The 22,502-nt window shown below is 43.7% G+C and overlaps 1 protein-coding gene across 2 annotated transcripts; it reads right to left on the bottom strand.

The window, feature by feature from the left end:
- Positions 1-1,142: 1,142 nt before the first annotated feature.
- sp4 (sp4 transcription factor) lies at positions 1,143-7,274 on the bottom strand. 2 transcript variants are annotated; one of them, XM_080516559.1, is made up of 7 exons: positions 6,822-7,274; positions 6,498-6,568; positions 5,216-5,566; positions 3,906-5,109; positions 3,354-3,552; positions 2,905-3,104; positions 1,143-2,655 (listed from the first exon to the last, which is right to left on the bottom strand). In XM_080516559.1, the coding sequence occupies exons 1-7, from the start codon at positions 6,826-6,828 to the stop codon at positions 2,384-2,386; spliced, it is 2,304 nt and encodes a 767-aa protein (XP_080372685.1). In that variant the 5' UTR covers positions 6,829-7,274; the 3' UTR covers positions 1,143-2,383. The 2 variants fall into 2 exon arrangements, with proteins under 2 accessions (XP_080372685.1, XP_080372686.1); XM_080516560.1 differs by having other exon boundaries at positions 2,905-3,098.
- Positions 7,275-22,502: the final 15,228 nt, after the last annotated feature.

The following is a 22,502-nucleotide window of genomic DNA, read 5'->3' as shown; positions in this document are numbered from 1 at the left end:
GGTCTTATCGCAGAGAGAGAGAGAGCGGTCTGACTGCTGAGCGGGAAATTCATGGCCTCCTCCACCTCATTTCTTCAGTCATGATTACTGGTGAGGGTGGGGATGTGGATAGAAACCCACCGTCACGGCTGCCCTCGTTTCTTTCCTTTCAATCACCCTCTGGAGACAAACTCAAGACCCACTTGAAGAATCACTTTATTGTCAAGTGTTATGCAGGCAAAGCTTGTTTTCTGCTTAAAATCTTTTTTCCTTTCTATTTTTTTTTCTTCCTCTTTTTCAATTTGACATAACACATTTGTACAAACCAGTTTTAAAAATATCGATAAACTGGAGCCTTTGAGGCTAACCTGGCAAAAACCCATTATCAAATGTCATGGAGACGAACAAACATCTTTTAGAAAAAGATTTACAAATGAGATGTCACTACAAAATATCAAAGGAAACAAAAGTTGGTTGTCACACAAAATATTACCAAAAACATCTAAATCTGTTTGGTATCAACCTTTCAAACAATATTAACTCTTTATTTATTTATTTTTTGCTTCCGTCCTCTTTTTGTCATTTATTTTCCTCTAAAAACACGGTATGGCGCAAAGAGAAAACGAAGAAATGAACAGCAATGATCGGACGTAGAAAAAAGAAAAGAGGAGCACAAATAGTAAAGAAGAGAGAGAAGCAGCACTACGGCAAAAAACTGAAACATGCTGTACACAACCTCAGAATCAACGCACACAAATACGAATCCAGTAAAAGGCAAATCTTACAAATCAAGGATAAATAATAAATTAGCCATACACAGTGGGGTCCTGTGTGTTAACATACCGGGGAGGGGGTGGGATTCAAACAATTGTTAAATCTTTTTTTTTTTTTTAAATAAAGACTTTTTTTTCTTCTTTTTTTTTTTAAATTTAAAAATAATGTACGCACTGAACTAACACAGAGCAACATCACCAGAAAACATCTCATAATATCCACATAGCAAAACAGCCTGACCCACCCTGATCTGACCCCACCTGCCTGCGCTGCTCTCTGCTCTCCGGGTCACTTCCCTCCCTCCCTCTCTCCCTCCCTCCCTCCCTCCGTCCACCTCGGCCTGAAGTTTCCTCTGTACAACAGCTTGTGTTAAGGCAATTGTGGTACATCGGTCATGTAGCAGGATTAGAGGTGGGGTGGGGGGGTATTGGGGCTTGTCGCCAGAGTACAGAGAGCAGCGACCACAGAGCCATCCGACAAACCCGTCGCCACGTTTGACAGGCGTCACCTCACAGTGTTTCAGAACGTCGCATGGCGCATTGGCGAGACTGCGTAGCAGGGGTGTAGACGCAACCATGAGGTGCCTGTAAAGTAAGCTGGTTCGTTAAGGTGACGGCGCTGCGCTCCAATGTCTTCCCCTCAACGTAGGAGTGAACTGGCTTGTCCTATTAACAGAGAAAACGCGCCCCCCCTGACATTGTAAACATGGTTTCACTAGGATTGTCATTATAGTATTGCTTTCACTAACACAAACAAAGTTGTAGAAAGCTAGATTGTTTTTCTTTATAGAAACCTTTTTTTTTTTCTTTTTCTTTTTTAAATAGCCACTTCGCCTCAATAGGAATGCATTATTTATAAATCTTCATATATGTGCTTTTTTTTTTTTTTTTTTTCCTACTCTCCTTTATTTTTTTTCTTTGAATTTCCTTGAAATGATCCGCCATCAAGAATAGTTTATTCGTCGACTGGTCACACAGGAATCAACCCCTGAATCTGATCTGAGCACTAAACCTAAACCACAAATAAAACTCAAATTAGGTAGATCCTCCATGGGACAGCAGGGGAATGGGAAGCCACTCGTACTCCTATTGCTTTTACATACACACGCACACACACACACTCACACTCCATCCCCAGACTGTCCCAGCTCTGTCAATGCTCTGTGACAGCCTTGTACCATGATTGACCCTCAGCACTGTCTGACAGGTTGAAACAGGAATACAACTTTGTGCATAGAGTTCGATTCTGCTGCAACTAGGAACACGTCTCTCAATTGTGGATGTTCTGATTCAGCAGGCGCACCTGTCTTGTGCTCATCTACTTGCATTTCTTTCCCCACCGCATATGCAATTATATTAATTTTTTTATAAATGCCAAACTAATCTTTTATACATTCTGTTAAAATTTTTGTTATATGTGTTAATTTTTCTACATTGTGATGTTTCTTCGGTTTCTGGTCATCCCATGATTTTGTCTTTTCAGTCCTCTATAAGCAATTTTGAAATAAGAGAGAGAGAGAAAAAAAAAAAAACCAAAAACAAAAAAAAACCCAACACACCGAAACGGTCCCTGCAAAGACCTCCAAAAAAACAGGAAGTCGGCCTTCTGCGTGCACGCAGGAGACGTTCACCTATTCAAATTCTTCCTCTTCCTCCTCCTCTTCCTCTAGATGGTTGGAGGTGGTGGGAGTGGCGGGGTCAGAGTCCCGCGAGAGGGTCGCGACGGTGACGATCTGCGGGGAGGCTTCCAGGCCTTCGGGGGCGTCTTCCTCCATGTCGTCGGTGGTGATGATTGCCACTGCGGCGCCGCTCTTCTTGTTCTGGTGCGTCTTGATGTGCTTCGAAAGGTGGTCGCTGCGCATGAAGCGCTTCGAGCATTCAGGACACTCGAAGCGTTTTTCCCCTGGGGGGGGGAGGAGACAATCAATACTTTTAGAATGTTTGAATTTCTGCTAATAGAATTTACATTTTGACCTCTGTCACAGTTATTCCATTACATGGCCAAACGTCAGCATGTGGCGGGGGTTAATATTCTATTTACAGTCCAAGCAGGAGCAAAGAAATACTGAACAGAGCATTTTTTTCCTCGCCGGCGTCACCGGGCCGACCCGCAACGCGAGCGAGCCTGCGTCTCCGTTCGTGTGCGTCCTACCTGTGTGCGTTCTCCGGTGTCTCTGCAGCTCGTCGCTCCGGGTGAATCTCTTGCCACAGAAGATCCAGTTACAGACGAACGGCCTCTCACCGGTGTGCCAGCGCAGGTGAGCCCTCAGGTGGGACGTCTTGCCGTAAACTTTACCGCAGCCTTCCATGTGGCAGATGTGCTGTTTTTTCTTCGTGGGGTCCCCACTGTTCCTACAACAAGCGCGTGGATTAGGACTGAGGGTTGCAATAATTTCCCTGTTCCATTTGAGTTTGAGGTCATCCTGATATGTCCAACTTGAAATATGATCAACAAACCAAGTCGGATCATTTATATTTCACAGCACTTTACGAACTTTACGCAGATGTGGGCTCAGAGAGAACCGTACCAAAACAGTTTTCTCATCCAATGACTTGAATGTTCACCTTTGCAGTACACTTTTGTTTGTAAAGCGCTCATACCTGCCCTCTCCATCTCTGCAGTTTGGACACGAGCAGGCGACACGTCGAAGCCTCTTGCTAGGCGGCCCCTCCTGGTCCGAGGAACTCTGGACAGAGCCCAGCTGGTCTGGACTCATCGACGAACCTGTCGCCACGTTGCCAACAGTGACGGTCACCGGAGACGACTGAACTTTGACCCCGTCCTGACCCTGTGTTTGACCTGAAAGGTGATTTGAAAATGATTGAAACTACGTCAATGCGTTTTAATGAAAACAAATATTGCAGGAAAGTGAAAGATGCTCGGGAAAATAAAAATATAAAAAAATATATATATATATATAGCAAATTGGCAGTAATAATGGTGTCAGTCACATTGTGTGCAAATAGCAGCCCCGAACAAATCTCTATTATTCAAAGTTGAGTGGGACATTAATCGATGAAGAAACAAGAAACACTGAGGATTTGAAACGTGGAGCCGAAGAAATAAATGCCGCTGTTTTGTTTGCACACGTGGAAGTGAATGACTTATCACAACACATCCACAACAACACAACAACTCCGTGGCATCCTTACCCTGTAGACCAGTAATGGTGAGGGGAACACCCTGCACCTGAACCCCAGCGGTGCCCAGTCCTGCGATGCTGACAGTCTGTACCCCTGATCCCGGGTTGATCTGAGCTGTGCTCAGCGTCAGAGGAGCTCCGCTCAGGGACACCAGGCCTCCGCCCCCGACTGTTGTCCCACCGGCCACCGGGGCCAGTGTGAGCTGCTGTGGCACTGCTGTTCCCAGACCACCCTGCAGGGAGACGCCCCCGGGCAGCTGCAGCGTCTGCCAGGTGATCTGCCCGGAGGGGGAGAGGGTTGGAGTACGGATAAGGACCTGGGCTGGGTTCTGGAAGGCCTGGATGGGCTGCAGGGTTTGTCCCGGGGCCAGCTGGAGTGTCTGAATGTGCTGGGGTTGCTGCTGGCCCTGAGCCTGAGCCTGACTCTGGGGTTGCAGCTGGATCTGCTGCACCAGTTGGTGTCCCACCTGGCCCACGATCACCTGCTGAATGGTCCCCGCTGTATCTGTCTGACTCTGCAGACCGTTGGCTTGGTTCTGGCTCTGACAGTCTGCCTCACTGCTCTGCACCTGGGCTTCTGACGACCCACCCTCCAATGCAGCAGAAACCACTTGAGCCCCATCAGGTATAACGTCACCCTCGGCGACTGCTGTTGTTGATCCAGAACCAGGTGTAGGTGGAGCGGCTCCAGGCACTGCTGTTGTTACCAGTTGGTTGCCGTTAGCAACAGAGAACGTTCCGTCCGCTGACTGGATAAGCTGCACAGCTCCACTTCCTGCTACGTTATTAATCACGGGCAACGCCAGGGTCATACCACCAAGGTTTATGGGAACTGTGGTCATAACTGGAGTTTGGGAGCCTTGCAGAGTCTGCAGCTGAAGTGGAAAAGACTGTGCGGGACGGATCTGCAACGGCACCGTCTGATTGGCTGTACTTGTCAAGATGGTCTGCTGGTTGCCCGGTTGGAGGATCGCCTGGGTCTGGCCTGAACTCTGGGTTTGTATTAGTTGAACTTGTTCAGCTAGACCCCCAATGGAGGCGGTCTGAGGGCTGATGTGGATCTGCTGTCCATCTGCGGTCTGCAGATGAGGTATGACCTGATACTGGACACCTCCCCCAGCATTGGGCAGATTCTGAACCTGAATGATCTGGAATTGCTGCTGCTGCTGCTGTTGACTGGCTGCCACACTGTTGGTCCCACCTATGGCCTTCACCTGCCCAACAGGAAAGAAGCAGCGATTCATTTAAATGGCAAAAAAAAAAACAGACTTTCCAATAAAACATTTGCCCAAAACACATTTTTACCCCCAACTTCCTTACCTTGCGTCCAGCGGGTGAACTATCATTCGCTAAAGTGGTCGCCACTGTCACAGCAACAGGTTGACTGGTGTTCTCCTTGGCCATGGTCGGGGCCGCAGTGATGATCTGCCAGCCGTTCCCCGTGAACTGAGCTGGGACCAACTCCAGCTGCTGGGGCACCAGGGTCTGACCCCCAGCTGCGTCCACCACTATCTGACCTTGGAGCTGGCCCGCCTGCAACTGGATCTGACCAGCCTGTACTTGGATCTGCTGGGCCCCGGCTTGGGCCTGGGCCCCCTCAGCACCCACCTGCCCTCCGATTTTACTGCAGGTAGCCGCTAGCAGAGCTAACGGAGAGGGCTGAGAAGAATCCTGGAGCATGAACGACAGTGGGGGAGGAACGAGAGAGAGGGGTGGAGAGAAAAGCGGTCAGACGAGGAGTGACGAGGGAAGGGTTCCAAAGAAATCTGCATTATGATGAACATCCACAGACAAACAAACAAAATAAGTGCATGTAAGTTAAACCAGATCAAGAGTAAGGAGGCAGCCTTACACAATGAAGGATTTAAAGCGGAGAAGAGCAAGAGTAAAACAGTGAGGGGTGGAGAAAAACATGGTGCAGAAAAAAGAAACACAAAAAGCTGAGGCAAAGAGAGAGAGCTGTCAGTGGAAGTGGGCGGTATTACAGGAAGTGAGTGGGTGGGCGTGTGAGAACCACATTTCTCTTTTCTGAGAACACTGGAAGAAAATGCCGCCTTCTCTCTCTCTCTCTCCCCCCTCCCTTTCAAAGGAACTAGGTCGCAAGCAAATTTTTAATGCTAAACACCTCTCAAGACAGCACAGGCAACAGCCTAGAACCTCACTAAGCATGGGGAAATAGCAGAGGAAGAAGGACTGTCATACACATCTAACAACAAAAGATACAGTTCAGCATAACTGCTTGGCTTAGAAATAATACAACCTGCTAATAATAGAAGGTCCACAGTTGTAGGGCCCCATTCCACAGTGCTGCAGGTCTTTGGAGTAAATCCATTCGCAGAATTAAATTAATTATTGTGGTCATAATGCAGACAGACAATTCAAAAGTGCTGCAGCTAAAGTGTGACAGCCTATTCATGAGACTCTGGGCTGGCTCACCACAGGGCTGCACAGAAGCAGGAAGTGAATTCGCAAGAGAAACGCCCCCAGAGGTGTCTGGCTGGCTGGGAGGGAGGGAGGGAGGGTGGGAGCACATTTTTGGCCTGCAGGCAAGGCAAAAAAAAAAGTAACGAACTATAACAAACTCTCATTTCCGTTTCTTTACCTGCGATCCGGAAGTTTTCCCCCTTTTAGATGCTTTCCCTCCTTCAGTTCCAGATGATTCCTTCTTCGAGTCTGTTGGAAGGAAGAATGCACCGTTAGAATGTCTCCCACTGTCATTAACAACTCATGAGTACTGGTGGAGTCACACGGCAAAGAAAACCCAAACATCTAGCAGACATGGCATCGCACAGGTGATCAATGAATGCAGGGGGGAAAATCAGTAACCTCCTCATCAATATCAAAGGGGGCATGGAGCCTCCTATCTGTCAGGCTGGCAGGGAGAGAGGGGAAGAGGGGTGGAGACGGAGAGGGGGAGGGTACCTACCACTCATAACGCATTAATATACCGAGAGGGAGAGGGTGTAGTTCACGGTAGAAGGCCGGCCGGGTACGGAGGCGGAGGACGGCCTATATGTTCGGCTCTGGGCCGTGGCGGATCTGCCCGTTTGACGAAACCACCCACCGGCCAGGAAGGGCGGTGCCAAGCGCCAGCACAATCAAGCAGCCGCCGAATAACGGAAAGAACGGAGAACGCGGCGACCGTCCCCGGTCCGTCGGACTCCTCTCTGCCGCGCTTGTATGCTCCTTTTACCGGACAGACGGTCCATAAACGAGCAAATTGGCGCTTGTCAGGCTGATATCCACAGAGAACTTGGCAGTGTGTGACCGTAAAGGCCCACCCACTTCCATTTAAGCATCAGGACAACACCCTCCTCGCTGCTCCTGCCTGTCACCGCCGCTCCTGTCGCCGCACGTCGCGAGGACGCCTCGTCGCCGTCCGTCGCGCACCGAAAACAAACCGTCACCAGTGTTTGTATTTTGAGCGTATTCGCTTTTTTTTTTCTTCCCCCTGCTCAATTGATTTTTTTTTTTAAGGGTGAGATACGGGGAGATAGCTGTGGCTTTTGTGGGCGGACGCGCTCCTCCCACATATTCAGATTGGACGACGGGGCACGGCGTGCGAGGGTCGAGATGGGAGTTGTATTTTGGTGAGGCCTCGCCTTCCCGAACCGACTAGGGCAGCAAGAACTACCCTTCCCATGATGCTCCGCGGCCGCCGAGTTTGGTAGTCATGTTGCTGTGAGAGCGAGAGGGAGGGGCGGTGACTTTTGTGTTATGGGGGTTGGGCGAACGGGAAAGGGCGGTGTGTGCGCGTGTGGGGGCGTGTGTGTGTGTGTGCGCGTGTGTGTACAGAGCACGCAACATTTCAAGCATTGCAGTCCCCAATAGCGCCTGCTTTTTATTTAAATTCTTATTACTAGAAAAAAAAGAGATTGCCACTAATGAAAAATAACAATTTTACAGTTATACGTCAGAAACTATATTATACCTTAATTTTTCCTATCTGCATCTCTGCTACATCTTGACTCGACAAACACCTTATAAAGCTCTATGTTAGTTAAGGAGTTGTGAACTTACACCAGAGCACATCCAAATGGGAAATTACCCCTGCCTTGTTGTATATTACTGTATAACTATGGTGCAACAATACAAAAACTTGTTGAAACTTTTTGTGGGTTGCAGCCAGCAGAGGTGTCGTGGTTGGCACTCCTCCTTGGAGAAGGTCACCAGTTTGCTCGGGTGGCCTTGTGAGTGGAGTTTGCATGTTCCACTATGTTTGACTCAAAACGCCTGATGTTGTCTTTTGTCGCCACCCCCACACCCAACCAAGTATTCAGCAGGAAGTGGGCAGCTGGTAACGCAACTGAAAACAATTTTTTTCATGGAATAGTGACAAATGCACAAAAGTTTTTTTGCTTGTGCAACAGGTTGGGACATAATTCTGGTCTCCCACTCGTATGGCAAACTCGTCTCCCAAAAGGAGATCATATTACAAACTCAGCAATCCAAGCAAAGTGTTTATGCACACTGTCTGTTTGGCCCCAGGAAGGCTTTCTCCAACCTTGTGTCTTTAGCCAGATGGAGTGACAGCCCCAGTTCACCAAGCAGAAATACATCATTAGCAGCCAGCCAACCGAGGATATGCCTCTGGCACACAGGAGAAATAATATTTAGGCTTATAGACTTGTCGGCCATAAACACTGTCTGAGAGAAACATTAATACACAGACAGAATGCCATTAAGAAGTGGACTGATTTGGTCTCATTGTGCAAAAATGGGTGAAATGGGTTCAAAGTTATAACACAAAACTTTATATATTGAATTAAAAAAAATAATAATTTATTTCGGGAGTGTTGCACATTTGTGAGCTTCAATTACTTTTCCAATCAGAAGTGTAACCCACATGTTACTTAATGTTACAGGAGCACGAAGACAAATACCCTGATCGTTGTGTGTGATTATTGCAGCACGAGAGCTTTTATGAAACATGGAAACACTCGCGCGCACCTGAGGTGGCCCAGAAACATACATACCCCCTCACGCGCTGTAATTACTGCGGAAGCCGCCTGCCTTGTTCCCGCCCTCTGGGCCACTCGGCAGCGCGTTGCTAGGCAACGAGCTCCAGTCTGTTGAAGGGGTGTAGCCTGTGTTTGTATGCATGCTGGTGTGGAGAGGGGGAGTGGTAGAAAGCAGAAGTATAACCGTAATATGGACATGGTGTCTAATCAAGCCTATTGCGTGTTATAGCGAGGTTTCTTTGCATCGCATGTTATTAAAATTAAAAACATTAAATATGTTTTAATGGACTTCACATATATATGTTGTAATGTAATAAGTGTCTCAGAACCTTGATGAAATCTGCATATTTGTCGTCACAGTAAAACCAATATAATTACGAGCAGTGAAGAAAATTAATATAAATTTAATATATATAAAAACAATTTGAGGGGAAAGGCACGAACCGCGTGTTTGCTGGTAGTGTAGCTGTCTTCTGGGTTTCGTCGCTGGAGGGCGCCATACACCAGATGGGAATTCATAAAAACTGTCCTCGCACCTGTTCCAGGTGAACCTTTCTTCCTTCACCTCATACTACAGGCTCAGCTCCCGCAAGAGTATCGCGTTTTATTTATTTATTTTTCCTGATTTATCTTTATTGTTTAGTCAGGGATGACATTAATCACTTGAGAGTAAGGAAATAGATACTTATTATAATTGTGGGTGTGATTTCAAGTTTATCTCAGTCATAAATAGGGAAAACATCAATAACATGTGATGCATTGTCTCTCCTGCGGGTGAATTCCAATTGCAATTTAGAAACCTTTTTTGTAATGCTATAAATACAAGTATTCAATGAATCCATAAATAATACAAACAAAAAAAATCTAAATTATACAGTGAAATCTCTTTTATATTTGTAAATAAAGCTTACACTGCAGTGAGAAACAACCATGTCACGCGCACATCAGTCAGCCCCCCATACTTTTTTCATATTGTTTATTTTCGGAACAATTAACTCAAATAGTTGTTCACGATATAATTGTTCTCTGATTTTAATGAAAAGGTACACATTTGACAGAGTAAACAATTAGATGTCTCTGTTTGCACAGTGATCACATCAACCACTGGCAAAGAACAGAAGATTTAATTCTCAATCAAATCATCTTACAGTCTTCAATCGTTTTAGCTGCCAGAGTTTGCTCATCACCATCTGTCCAACCACATAAATATATATGAAGTAAATATTTATAAATTTAACTAGCTAGGGTCCCTGTGTAATTGGTACAGAAAATGACCTGTCAGGTCACTGTAAACAACAGTTGGTTGCAGCTGTTGTAATCAAGCAACTACAGTTTTGGTGCAAGATTCCGCAAACATTTCTTATCCATTTATTTATTGATCTATTTTTTGATTGTTTGATTTCTTTGGGCAAATCTTCTGCTCTTGCTTCCCGATGTGAGAATCTACATTTATAAGGTAAGAGGTGTATCGTGGGTGTACGTACTACGCATTGCTTCTGGTTTTAAATATACACCTTGTGTTTGGGAGTGACAGTGTTGCTTTTCCCTGGAAGCTTTGACCTGTTTTAACCTTTTTGCTGTCTGAGTCTGAGTCACAACACTCAAACTCATTTATCTGTAATTATTATTGTGTCTCTACATACAGTCGTCCCATTTGTCCGAGTAGGAGACGTCTCAGACTAATTGAACCCTGTTAACTGGACTTAATCCAGTTTGAAATGTCTTTATAGACACACGTCCAAGTGAATTCATCATTTCAGTACAGTTGACCTCATTCAATTGCTTTGAAGTACAAGTTGTCGTTTGCATTGCCATCACAAGTGTTGCGTTTGTGAATTTATTGTTCCACTGGTTTATTGAATGATACTCCCCTCAAAATCATACTTTTTAAGCATAAATATGTATTGTAGGGTTGTTGTTTTTTTCAACCTGCTTCTGAGTTGCTGTACTGCTTTACAGTTCTCAAAAAATCCAAAGACTGTTAAAAAAAAAGGCAAATGAAAAAGTAAGTACAGACAATTTAGACTTTTCATTCATGAAAAAAAAGACTCATTTAAAAAACCCACAATTTTTGCATTGAGAGCAAAAGAAAAGTATCTCACTTAAAGTAAAAAGCTGTTATTACACATTTCATAATGAGACAAAATATGTGTTATTTGTGAGCAGAAATGTGGAACTACTTTCACTGTGCTAATGTTAGAAAGATGCTAACTTATTTGAAAGGTATAATACATTTAAGTTGTAAAGTTTGACAGTCATGAAGTCATCCTTCTTAAAAATGTTTTTTGAGCATCAAGTAACAATTTAAGCAAATAGAAAAAGTAGTATTTAAGTAAATTAGTTGTAAAAGTATACATTCTTCATGTTAATAAATTACAATTTGTTGCTTTCGTATATTTCTCTCTGAATAATTCCCAACTACAGCAGTATCTTGTGTTTTTTTGTAAAAATCCCAATGCTGTGGTTCAATATCTAATGTGCACAAAAGCAGAAGTATTCAATATACATATGTTATTGTGGGTAACACATTGCTGGGAAAACAATACCAGAGTTTTTCCAAACGAATATATTCTACTTTAGCATATTCAAAATAATACTATTATCCATGTCTGCCCCCTTAATCCCGCACGCTTAGTCTTTTAAGTGCATTTCACATCTTGACATCACAAAAAAAACAAAAAAACATAACAGTGAATCTGAGGCTTAACATGAGCAGATTGAACTAAATCCACAGATTCTACAACATTAAGAAAACTGATTCAAAGTGGACACAGATTCTTGGAAAGCCACATTTGACACAACTCTAGAGGGTTAGAGATGCACCTGGAGGGAGACACTCAGTTGTAACATCCTGTGCTTCCAGGTATGTGACTATGATATGGTGCATCTAAGCGTGAGTAAATTTGCAGACGTGAGTCACTTCATACTTCAGAGAAGTCGTGTCTTTTTTTGCGCTAATACATCCGCGGTGTTTGGGCAGACACATGTAAGCGTAGGTGTGCGTTTGTCACATGCAGCCATGGCGTCAGGATGTCTCAGTTTTTCAAAGGTTAGGCTGTAAAGACACAGAGATTTATGACTTCTGCCATGAGTTAATGTTTTGGCAGTTGACTCAGTAGTTCATGCCATCTCTCTCTCTCTCTCTCTCTCTGGCTCTCTCCAGCTCTGTATAACCTGTGAACAAGTGATAACAGATATGATTCACCTAACTACTATAATGAGATAATCGCTGTGACAATAGATTGATGGCTGGATGAGTTGATAGATAGATAGATAGATAGATAGATAGATAGATAGATAGATAGATAGATAGATACATAGATACATAGATACATAGATACATAGATACATAGATACATAGATACATAGATAGGTAGATAGATAGATAGATAGATTGATGGTTTATCGGAGGGAGAGAGAGATGGATTGATGGATATTTACTCCTTCTTTCTTGCCTGTAAATATGCGTGACAGCAGCTTGCGTCACTGCCGTTGAATGGCTCTTCATCATAACTTTCCTCTTCGTCAAGCAACATGACACACACTGAGTATTTGGGAATTTTTCTGGTACTCCAGTAAGGGCAGAGAAATCGAAGGAGATCTGTGCCACTGTGCTCAGATATCTCTTTTTTTTCTCCCACCAACATCAGCACAGTGGAGTCAACTTGACTTGCGTGATGCTGGCTGAAGAAATTGCTTCATTGTAATTAAATGACTTGAGCTGAATGATTGATGTGTTCCGGTATCTGAATCAAGCAGTGGAAAACATTTGACGTGTCTCAGTGGGCATGGTGCCAGGTCAGGGCGTGGGTGGAACATGCAAACCAGTTATTTGTTGTTTTGTTTTGTTTTTTCAGTTTTTGCTTTTGTTTCTTGGGACATGCACATATGAGCAAACCAGTGACACTGATGATGCAGCATAACACAACATGAAGTACATTTCAAAAACAACAAACACAGTAGTCTTCAGTAATATTAAAATAAAGAGTAATCTCAAATCACAAGTAGAAACCATAGTCTGAAAATAAGTAACAATTATATCACCCTAATCCACAGTTGTGTTTATACATTGAATATTTAGTTCCGTATTAAATCCTTTGTAACAGACTTTAGTAGTTGTTGCCATCAACTTCTGTCAAGATTTGTCTTCCACTCTTACAAATTTATTGTCTCTTATTTTCACGTGGGCCGGAGGAGGACACAGCTATCAAACACATACAGACATATTTTTGGAAAATGTGTATGAAACTGTAGAAAAAGAGCCACAGCCTAATAAATCATTCGCTCATGTGCAATTAGACAACAATGCATTTAACGTTAAACACCGGGCTCGGCGGAGACAAGGGTGTGTTGTGGCTCTTTCTACATTGAGCAATTACAAATAAATAGGTGAGCTGTGAAGTCACTTGACAGACAATGTCCCAATACAGAAAACAGTTTTGTGACATGACAGTCGGACTGGCACACCCTTCATAATTGTGGGCGTCTGTTGGAAACTTTTCAGGAAACGTTAATAAGTATGACAGAAGTGTACAGTATTTTTATCAGGGTAGATGAAAAAAGGTGAATGCGTGCAGACGTGTGCAGCACTGACACCATCTGTTGCTACACGGGATACTTTTCGAATATGGTTTAATTATCTGGACTAATATCCAGTGTGTGTGTGTGTGTGTGTGTGTGTGTGTGTGTGTGTGTGTGTGTGTGTGTGTGTGTGTGTGTGTGTGTGTGTGTGTGTGTGTGTGTGTGTGTGTGTGTGAGTGCGTAAAGCAGACAAAAAGAGAGGTGTGTGAGTCCAAACTCAGGGTTGAAGTGTGTTTGAAGGAATCCTTTTGCAGCACCAGCATGCAGAGGGGAATGTTAACCAAGGTTGCCATGGTGACCACATAGGAGACATCCAATCAGAGGCTGGACAACAGCCGAGGCCGAGCATCAACTCTGACATGCAGCTCTTTTATACCTTCAAGGACAACTTCACAGCTTCTTTTCAAACACTTTCTTCGCTTCAACTTCAAAATGCATAAAAAGGAGAATCGAAGCCATCAAATTAATCTTTTAATTTACAATGTATACAGTGTCCACCTGTGGTGGAATAATATCATGCAAAGTAATGGAACTATTGAATGACTGCAGTGTTGTGAATATTGTTGGGCTACAAAGCTGCTGGCTTTCTCCTCACTGTTAGTTTTATGTTGACATGTTTATGTTTTCCACTGAAGAGCTCAGTGTGTCACTGTATGTTTGTCTCGTGGGATCACCCAAGAAGTATGCCCGTCCTTGAAGGCAACATTTCAGTAACCATGAATATTAGATTTGCAATAATTTCACCAGTAAACTCATGATGTTACACAAGGATCTGACGGCTGATCTACAACCTTTTACTTCTCTGTTTATAAAGGTTGTGACATTTTAAACATTTGTTATGAATCAAACCTAAAGAGTTCCCACACTGATGAGTCATTTTTACATGTCATTCAAACTCACATAGATTGAAACGTTTCAGTGAGTATAATTGTACTGTATTCTTCTATGTGACCAAAACACACACGCTTTTCACTTTCATCTAATGAGAAACTGTCCTGGAGCAATTAGCTTAACTGCAAATTGACAGAAAATCGCTCAACATAAATGTTTTTTAATTATTTAATTGAGTTTGTGTGGTGTATAATCTCAATTATGGTTAGTTGCAGTTTCTTTCTTTTTTTAATGTACTTCTTTGTGAGTTCTACACATTTTGACAGACAGTTAAACTAGTTTGCTGGTTTGGGAAAGCAAGGTTTTACTTCTCATTACCATACTCCAACACTGCACCAGGTCTCCCTTGAAAAAGCTGTTTATCTCAATAAGAAAATAAAATATTTTATTCTTTTAAAGAAAAAAAGATGATACATTTCTATTTCACTCATGCGAACAATCTCAGTCTGGTTTTTGCATACACGACATTAAAAAAAAAAGCTACACCGCCATATACGATGGCTATTTTGTCCACCGCTCTTTGTTCTCACAGACGCTACAAGGTTGAAAGCGGCAAGTACAGTAATTACAAGTCCCTTGAGTCAGAAAACACCTTCAAAGTCTTGGCCTGAATGTACAGAATGTGTCTGCTGGCGACAAGTGCAGTCATTCACTGTTCTGCTCATTCCGTCTTCCAGCTGAGCTTCTGCACACATGCATGCAGTTATGTGTTCACAGTCTGTCTCAGGCATGCCCTGCCACGCACACACACACACACACACACACACACACACACACACACACACACACACACACACACACACACACACACACACACACACACACACACACACACACACACACACACACACACACACACACACACACACACACACACACACACACACACAGGTGACACGAGAGACAGTCCAGATGCACAGAAAGGGTAAAAGTCAACCTGCGGTCAACCTGCAGATCTATATGACCTTCAGGGTTCACAGGTCACGAGAAAGAGCTCCTGTTTACCAGAGATGAGATGCCACGAGATAACATCCTTTGGAGAATCGTTTAAATCAAGACCTTGAACTGAGAGTGAACTATGACCCTTCATATCGTACATTGAGATCAACAAGCTAAAGGAAAAAAAAAAAAATCAATGATCTGCTGTTTGGGGAGTAAAGCGTGTAAACATAGAAAGCTCATTAGACAGTTTTATCCTGCAAAAATGTTCTTGTCAATGCAGTCAACGCTCATCTTTGTTTACAACAGTTGCTTCCAGAGATGTTGTGAGCTTCTCTGAATGGAACAAATTGTTGACTGGTTCAGTTGTTTCACTGCTACAACTTGGCAGCCGAAATGCATCTGAACTCGGAAGGATGCAGATTTCAGTTGAATTGAAATGACCATTAAAGAGAACGGGGCCCATGCTGTGCTCTCAGTCAGCGAGCAAGAGTGTTTAAACAGTCTCTTTGAAGCTAAATGTGAAATGATTAAGTCCGCTTAGAAGTCTGCGTGGCTCTTCGGTGTGCGTTTGTGTGTGCGTGCATAGACCTCTTTGAAGATGGTACTCTTGTATGAGTTCAGGAAGACCTTAACAGCAGCGCTAAGTGGAGGGTGCAGCATACTATAAAGATCCAAGATAAGTGTGTAAATGAGTGTGTGTGCGTGTGTGTGTAGTACAGGTTGTGCAGGACCTGACATGACTTGCGGGCCTGGTAGAACTGACGCCAACTCCTTGTTCCTGGCTGTCTGTGTATGTCCTGAATGACAGCCCAGAGGCTGTGTGTGTGTGTGTGTGTGTGTGTGTGTGTGTGTGTGTGTGTGTGTGTGTGTGTGTGTGTGTGTGTGTGTGTGTGTGTGTGTGTGTGTGTGTGTGTGTGTGTGTGTGTGTGTGTGTGTGTGTGTGTGTGTGTGTGTGTGTGTGTGTGTGTGTGTGTGTGGTTTGGTGGGAAAGGAAAAAAAGAAACGTTTCATGTTTGACGGGAACCATCAATAAAACAGCCACCATGAAATCACCCAAAAACCACCTGAACCCCGTCCGAGAAAGTCTGAAAGAAAGAGAGCGCGGCTCGTCCATGTGTGCATGAGTGTGTGTGTGTGTGTGTGTGTGTGTGTGTGTGTGTGGGCGTGTGTGCATGTGTGCATGTGTGTGTGTGCCCGAGAAAGATACAGAAAAAGAAAGAGACTATTAGAGGACGAGTGTTGACCTGTGGTTTTTCTTTTGTGCGCTTCATGCCTTTAGCCACCCTGACCTGATTGATTGATGACTGTGTGTGTGTGTGTGTGTGTGTGTGTGTGTGTGTGTGTGTGTGTGTGTGTGTGTGTGTGTGTGTGTGTGTAGATCTGAGTGTCACATGCAAAGACCATATGCTCAATCAAATCCTGTTTCATAAACTGAAAAAAATGCTGAGCCAAATCCGAGGGACTTCAGCATTTCTGTGTGGAATAAATTAGCAATTTGTTGCATGGCAATTAGCATGAAAAAGAAAGGAGCTCTTTTCCAGTCAATTTAACATCAGGCCATCTCTCACTGCTTTTCTTAACCCTCTCTCTCTCTCCGCCTGCTCCCCCAACCCCTGAATTTTATGGTCGGCGTTTTGGGTGAGGAGAGGCGCAGTGAGTGGGAGGGGCGCCAGTTAATCAGGAACACAGCGTGGATTGTGTGTGTGCACTATCTGACTCTTGACCTGAATCTGTTGACTTGTTTTTCTGTTGGGGACCATTTTGCAAGACATAATGCAAATCCCAATAAGGATAGCAATCGAATCAAGTTAATTTTATTTTATTTTTTTTGGGGGGGGGGGGTTAAGTGATGTTTAAAGGTTGGGATATGATTAAGGTGAGAGAGTGGGGACAAGTATCTCTTGTTGAAGTTGGAGTTAGTCTGACGCCAATGAATGTGCAATGTGTGTGAGTGGGTGGGAGGGTGCATGTGTTTGCAGACATGTAATGCAAAATAGTAACACACACACACACGGCACACAAAAATATAAACATATACGTTGAAACCGTTATGACGTTTAACCACTGACTCATTGAGTCACGTCATCTGAAGTGAAATACAGGGGTTTAAGTCTAATGAAGATTGAGATGCCTTTTGTAAGCAAGGTATGCAAGTTATTTTAGGGAGTAATTGACGTGTTGATCCAAAACAGATTGCGTGCACTTCTGTGATTGTCAGTCTGTCAATAAGTGTGACACTACCCTTCTTTCATTGTTTCAGATTGCCACACGCTTGAAGACAAAGGTGTGGGATGGTTGACATTTGAATCATCTCGAAGCCGCCTTTCCACACTCTCACTGTTTGGGAGGAGCTCCTCCGGTACATTTTTTTCATTTTTTATACTATGAATATAAATGTGGCTTTAATCCTTAGTGAAAAATAGTTTCCTGTTCCAAATCACAGGAGCTTCAGGACTAAGTTCACCCAAAGCTGGCCGCCATTGTTTGTAGTCGTCCAGGTACAGACGGAAAGAAGAGACCTCACAAACAGGCCTCCTGGGGATGGGTGCGTCCACTCAATCATTTACTTGCCTCCGACAGACAGATAGACCGCTGGCTAAAAAAGACACATCAGCACACAAACACACACACACACACGTACAGGCACAAGATGACCTAGACCCCCCACGCTGAGGTAGCACTGATCACATGCATCAAGTCCATCCATCGGGGCTGAAAGTGAAAAATGACGTCTGGAAGTGTATGATTATGCTCCTGGGCTCCTGCGCATCAATCAATGGACACACGTACATTAAACACAGAGAGGACGCAAAACTTGAAAAATGAACACCGGCAAATTAATCTCCTTGTCTGAGAAGTGTGTGTGTGTGTGTGTGTGTGTGTGTGTGTGTGTGTGTGTGTGTGTGTGTGTGTGTGTGTGTGTGTGTGTGTGTGTGTGTGTGTGTGTGTGTGTGTGTGTGTGCACAGCATAAAGAAGGATGAACAGTATTATTGGGGAGGAGAACAGAGATCACGGTCAGAGCAGGATTTAATCAAGGAGAGAGACTGGGAGCAAGTTTGTGAACGTGAGGAGAAGTGCAGTGAGGTTTGTGTGAGTGGCTGCAGCCCGAGGACCATCAACAGCTTCCGTTGTGGAAAGACAAAATAGTATAGCTGCGTAAAAAAAAAAAAACCCAACTCAAACATGTGACTTGTGGCATCACAAGGCTTGTTCATGTCGTATCTTCATCACGGCACTGTGGCTGCTCTCTGCTTATTCATGATACGTTGGCTGAAGTGGCAAAATTCAACTGCCACATATACAGTGACATTGTCTTAATGTGTTGGTTTTTCCCTAACTGTACTGTTGAAGTGAGTGCATCTTGACAGATGAGGAAGTGAGAAAAACATATTGATGGAAACCATCAGTGCAAGTTGCATGAAGTCTACCACTGAATTTATTTATGCTATAACAGACAAGACCACCACACAAATCTTTAAAAAATTATAATCTGTGTCACAGTGACAGCAGAGAGATGGCTCTAACTGCATTTTAACAGCTCGGATGCTATATTTTAATGCCAAAACGTGCAAAACGGAAAACATTGCATATCCATCATCTGCTTTTTATGCCACTTAATCCACTTAATGCCACTGGGTGCTTCAGACAATCCGAGCTGACAAACAAAAGGGCAGGATACACAGGGACTCATTCCTGTACAGGCAATTTGGGATCAGAACCCAATGCTCAGATTCAAACCCAGAATAATCTCAATATGAGATAACAGTGCCACGACCATGCAGCCATCAAATGCATTTTGATTACCAAAGGACAGCAAGCTCCCTCTGAAATCTCTCCTCATAAACATCCACAACTTCTGAAAGAGACTGTGTGTGTGTGTGTGTGTGTGTGTGTGTGTGTGTGTGTGTGTGTGTGTGTGTGTGTGTGTGTGTGTGTGTGTGTGTGTGTGTGTGTGTGTGTGTGTGTGTGTGTGTGTGTGTGTGTGTGTGTGTGTGTGTGTGTGTGTGTGTGTGTGTGTGTGATGCGTGAGACTTTTCATCCACTTCACTTACTAATCACTGTCTCATTCTCTCTCATCCTGCATAATTCCCCTCCTTGCCTTTATAAATCTTCTCCCCCCTCCTCCTCCTCCTCCTCTTCCTCTCGTTGTGAGGGCAGAGACAGCAGATGTGTTGGCAGGTTAAATGACCTCTGTGATGTATGACTTAACAAACCTCATGCATCCATCAACGCAGACCGGTGTGTGTGTGTGTGTGTGTGTGTGAGATGTGTGTGTGAAGCAGAGAGAGAGAGAGAATAGCTGCTATTTCATAAAGCGCAATTTCAACTTAACTTCAGCTGAATACTTGAGCCCCGGTGAGCACTCAGCAGATGCCTTGGCAAGCTCACACGTCCTCACCTCCTCTCCTCGCTCACCTTCCTTTTGTTCTTTTGTCGCTCGTTTCATGAATGGGTGTGTCTGCTGGGTGTACGTAGATGTGCCGTATACATGAATGCGAATGAAGCAGTTCAACGGCGTAATTACACTGGCCTGAATTCCCACAGTCGGTTGCATTGGCTGATGAGAGATGCCCTCTGTGACCCGCTGCATGTTATAGGTGTGTGTGTGTGTGTGTGTGTGTGTGTGTGTGTGTGTGTGTGTGTGTGTGCGTGTGTGTGTGCGTGTGCGTGTGCGTGTGCGTGTGCGTGTGTGTGTGACAGACAATTGATGGTAAACTTCTATAAACATGGAGGGGTGGGATTAGTGAGGCCTTCCAATTGACTCCATATACGCCTGCATAGATTTGTGCACAGTTTGACGTGAGTTTCTATTTTACTTGACGCGCTATCTTGGTTTATACAAGCGTTGAAAATAATGTCACATCCGTCACAAAAAGTAAATGGGATAAACGGAAGGAGAAAAGTTTGTGGAGGGTTGTAACCACTTATTGATTCCATATCGGCAGCTCACACGTCAGGGAGCTCGACGTCGGTTGTTTACGATTTCATCACAGCCACCGAAACAAATTTTCCCCGACGCCGCTGCCAAAGTCATCCATCAGCTGTGTGCTGACAGACAGCGGACGTGCCCTCTCCGTGCAGTAATTACAGGAAGCCAAGGAGGAGTTGCTCCAGGCACATCCTGGCACACAGCTCACCTGGATGACTTCTTCCTCCTCATCCTCACCCGCCACGGCGAGCTCGACGAGCTCAGTTTATTTTAGCGGATGAGCTTCAAGGGCGTCAACAGAAAACATTTGATAACAGGATGAAACTTTTTTTTTTTTTCTCTCAAAGGACACACCGACAGAGTGGCACTCATTCTGGCTTTGTGTGTGATTTTTTTTATTTTTATTTTTTTTATTCTTTTCACACACACTGATTGGTTTACCCCCTGGTTACAATGAATATTTCTGTGTCACGTTTAGCGGCTTCCCTTTTGACTCTGTGATTCTCCTGCTAATTGTCCCAGCAGGGCAGCTGACCAAGATGGCTGCTCTCCCATCCAAATCCCCGCGGACTCCTTCTCCACCCACCAAAGAGGAGACGGAGGGGGGAAACACCCAGGAGAAATAAAATACTTCAGCCACCCCTCTCCCCATGAAGTGCCAGATCTTTATTTCACCCTTTTCTCCCTGCTTTTCTTCTGTCTCAGTGCCCACAAAGTGATTGGAAAGCACACGACAATCTTTTTTGTTGACGTTCGATGGCGCGTGATAATGTGGTCATTATCATCGCTAAAGGAACAGGTTGAGGCTCAGACAGGGTTTCATTGGGCGGGGAGGGGGTCTTTAAAGCGCACACACACACACACACACACACACACACACACACACACACACACACACACACACACACACACACACACACACACACACACACACACACACACACACACACACACACACACACACACACACACACACTCTCAGTGTGGGAAAAGAATGCCTCTGAAAGGGGGACAGCTGTTTCGGTGGCTTGTGAGGATGGTGATCAGGTTAAAGTGAAGATGGCCTACTGTAAACTCCACCTGTGCATATGGCCGTGCCTGAGGCTGTAGGGGGGGACCAGAGGTCCAGCTCAGCAGCCTGGAGTTTTGTTCGGTCTACTGGGAATTGTTAAATAAGGAAAGGAATCTGTAAAAATAATGTGATTTAATTTACAGATTGTCAAGACTTAACCTAGCAGCTATTTACTGTAGAATATAGTTAAAGAATTTTCCGTTTGCCTTTATTATTGGGGTTAATTTTTTAAGAAACCTCTGTCAATTGTTACCATACGGCTTGTTTAAATTATTATTTGTAAATTAGTATTAGGTTAAAATCAACATCTAGCACACAGGTTTTAAAGCAAGTGAGAATGAAGCCACCTCACGAGCTTTGTTCACAATCCCATGCTTCGTCTCCACCAAGTAGTAATTTATGGTTGAATCCTGGACTTGAGTGTTTTTTGTTTTTTTCTGCATCATAATATATTATTAATTAAAAATCATATCTCTGCCCATTGGATGTTTTTAATGAAAAATATCTGCCAAGTCCTTATATAGTTTGCAACTGCCGTAACTGTTATGTTAAAGCTCATTTGGATTTGTTACAATTCAGTTCTAAAAGTGAGTTTTGAGAAAGTGATAAATAATTCTACACTAATTCATATTTTTAAATCAGGATTGTTCCTCAAGAAATAATAATTACAAATAACACTGTAAAAATTCATCCCCTGACCCCCAAAATCTCCAGCCCACCACTTTGAAAACCAATGGTTTTGCAGTACTTACATGTTAATCGTGCATTATTGAAAATGTATAAATTTACTTAAGCTACTGGTTGTAAACCTGTCCAATGATTTAAAAACTTGGAAATGTAAATTGGCAGAGTTGTTTAAAACATGTTTGGGAAAACTCGTTCTAATTTCAGGCTCAAATAAAATGTTGTTTCATTTATATGACATTTATGTCTAATTTTATATGTTCACCAATTCACTCGCACATTTACTAATTTCTGGTTAAAAATTGATTTTTGGATTTCTTTCTGGATTTATGAGTCCTATACTATCCAAAAATATAATGTCCAGTTTCCAGTAAAAGAGACAATTGGACAATAGTAATAGGACATAGTAAAAATAATAGGACATATTTGGTGTATGCAGAAATACTAACTGTGGTCGGTCACTGGCCTCATAGAGAGTTAAAGTATACGTCTCCATGTGCAAAAATTCAGAATAAGATAGCCTCCAAAGTATTCTAGCTATAAAT

The sequence above is a fragment of the Blennius ocellaris genome, assembly GCF_963422515.1.
Source record: "Blennius ocellaris genome assembly, chromosome: 20".
NCBI lineage: Eukaryota > Metazoa > Chordata > Actinopteri > Blenniiformes > Blenniidae > Blennius > Blennius ocellaris.
The sequence above is the reverse complement of the archived record's forward strand: the minus strand, read 5'-3'. Positions and strand labels throughout refer to the sequence as shown.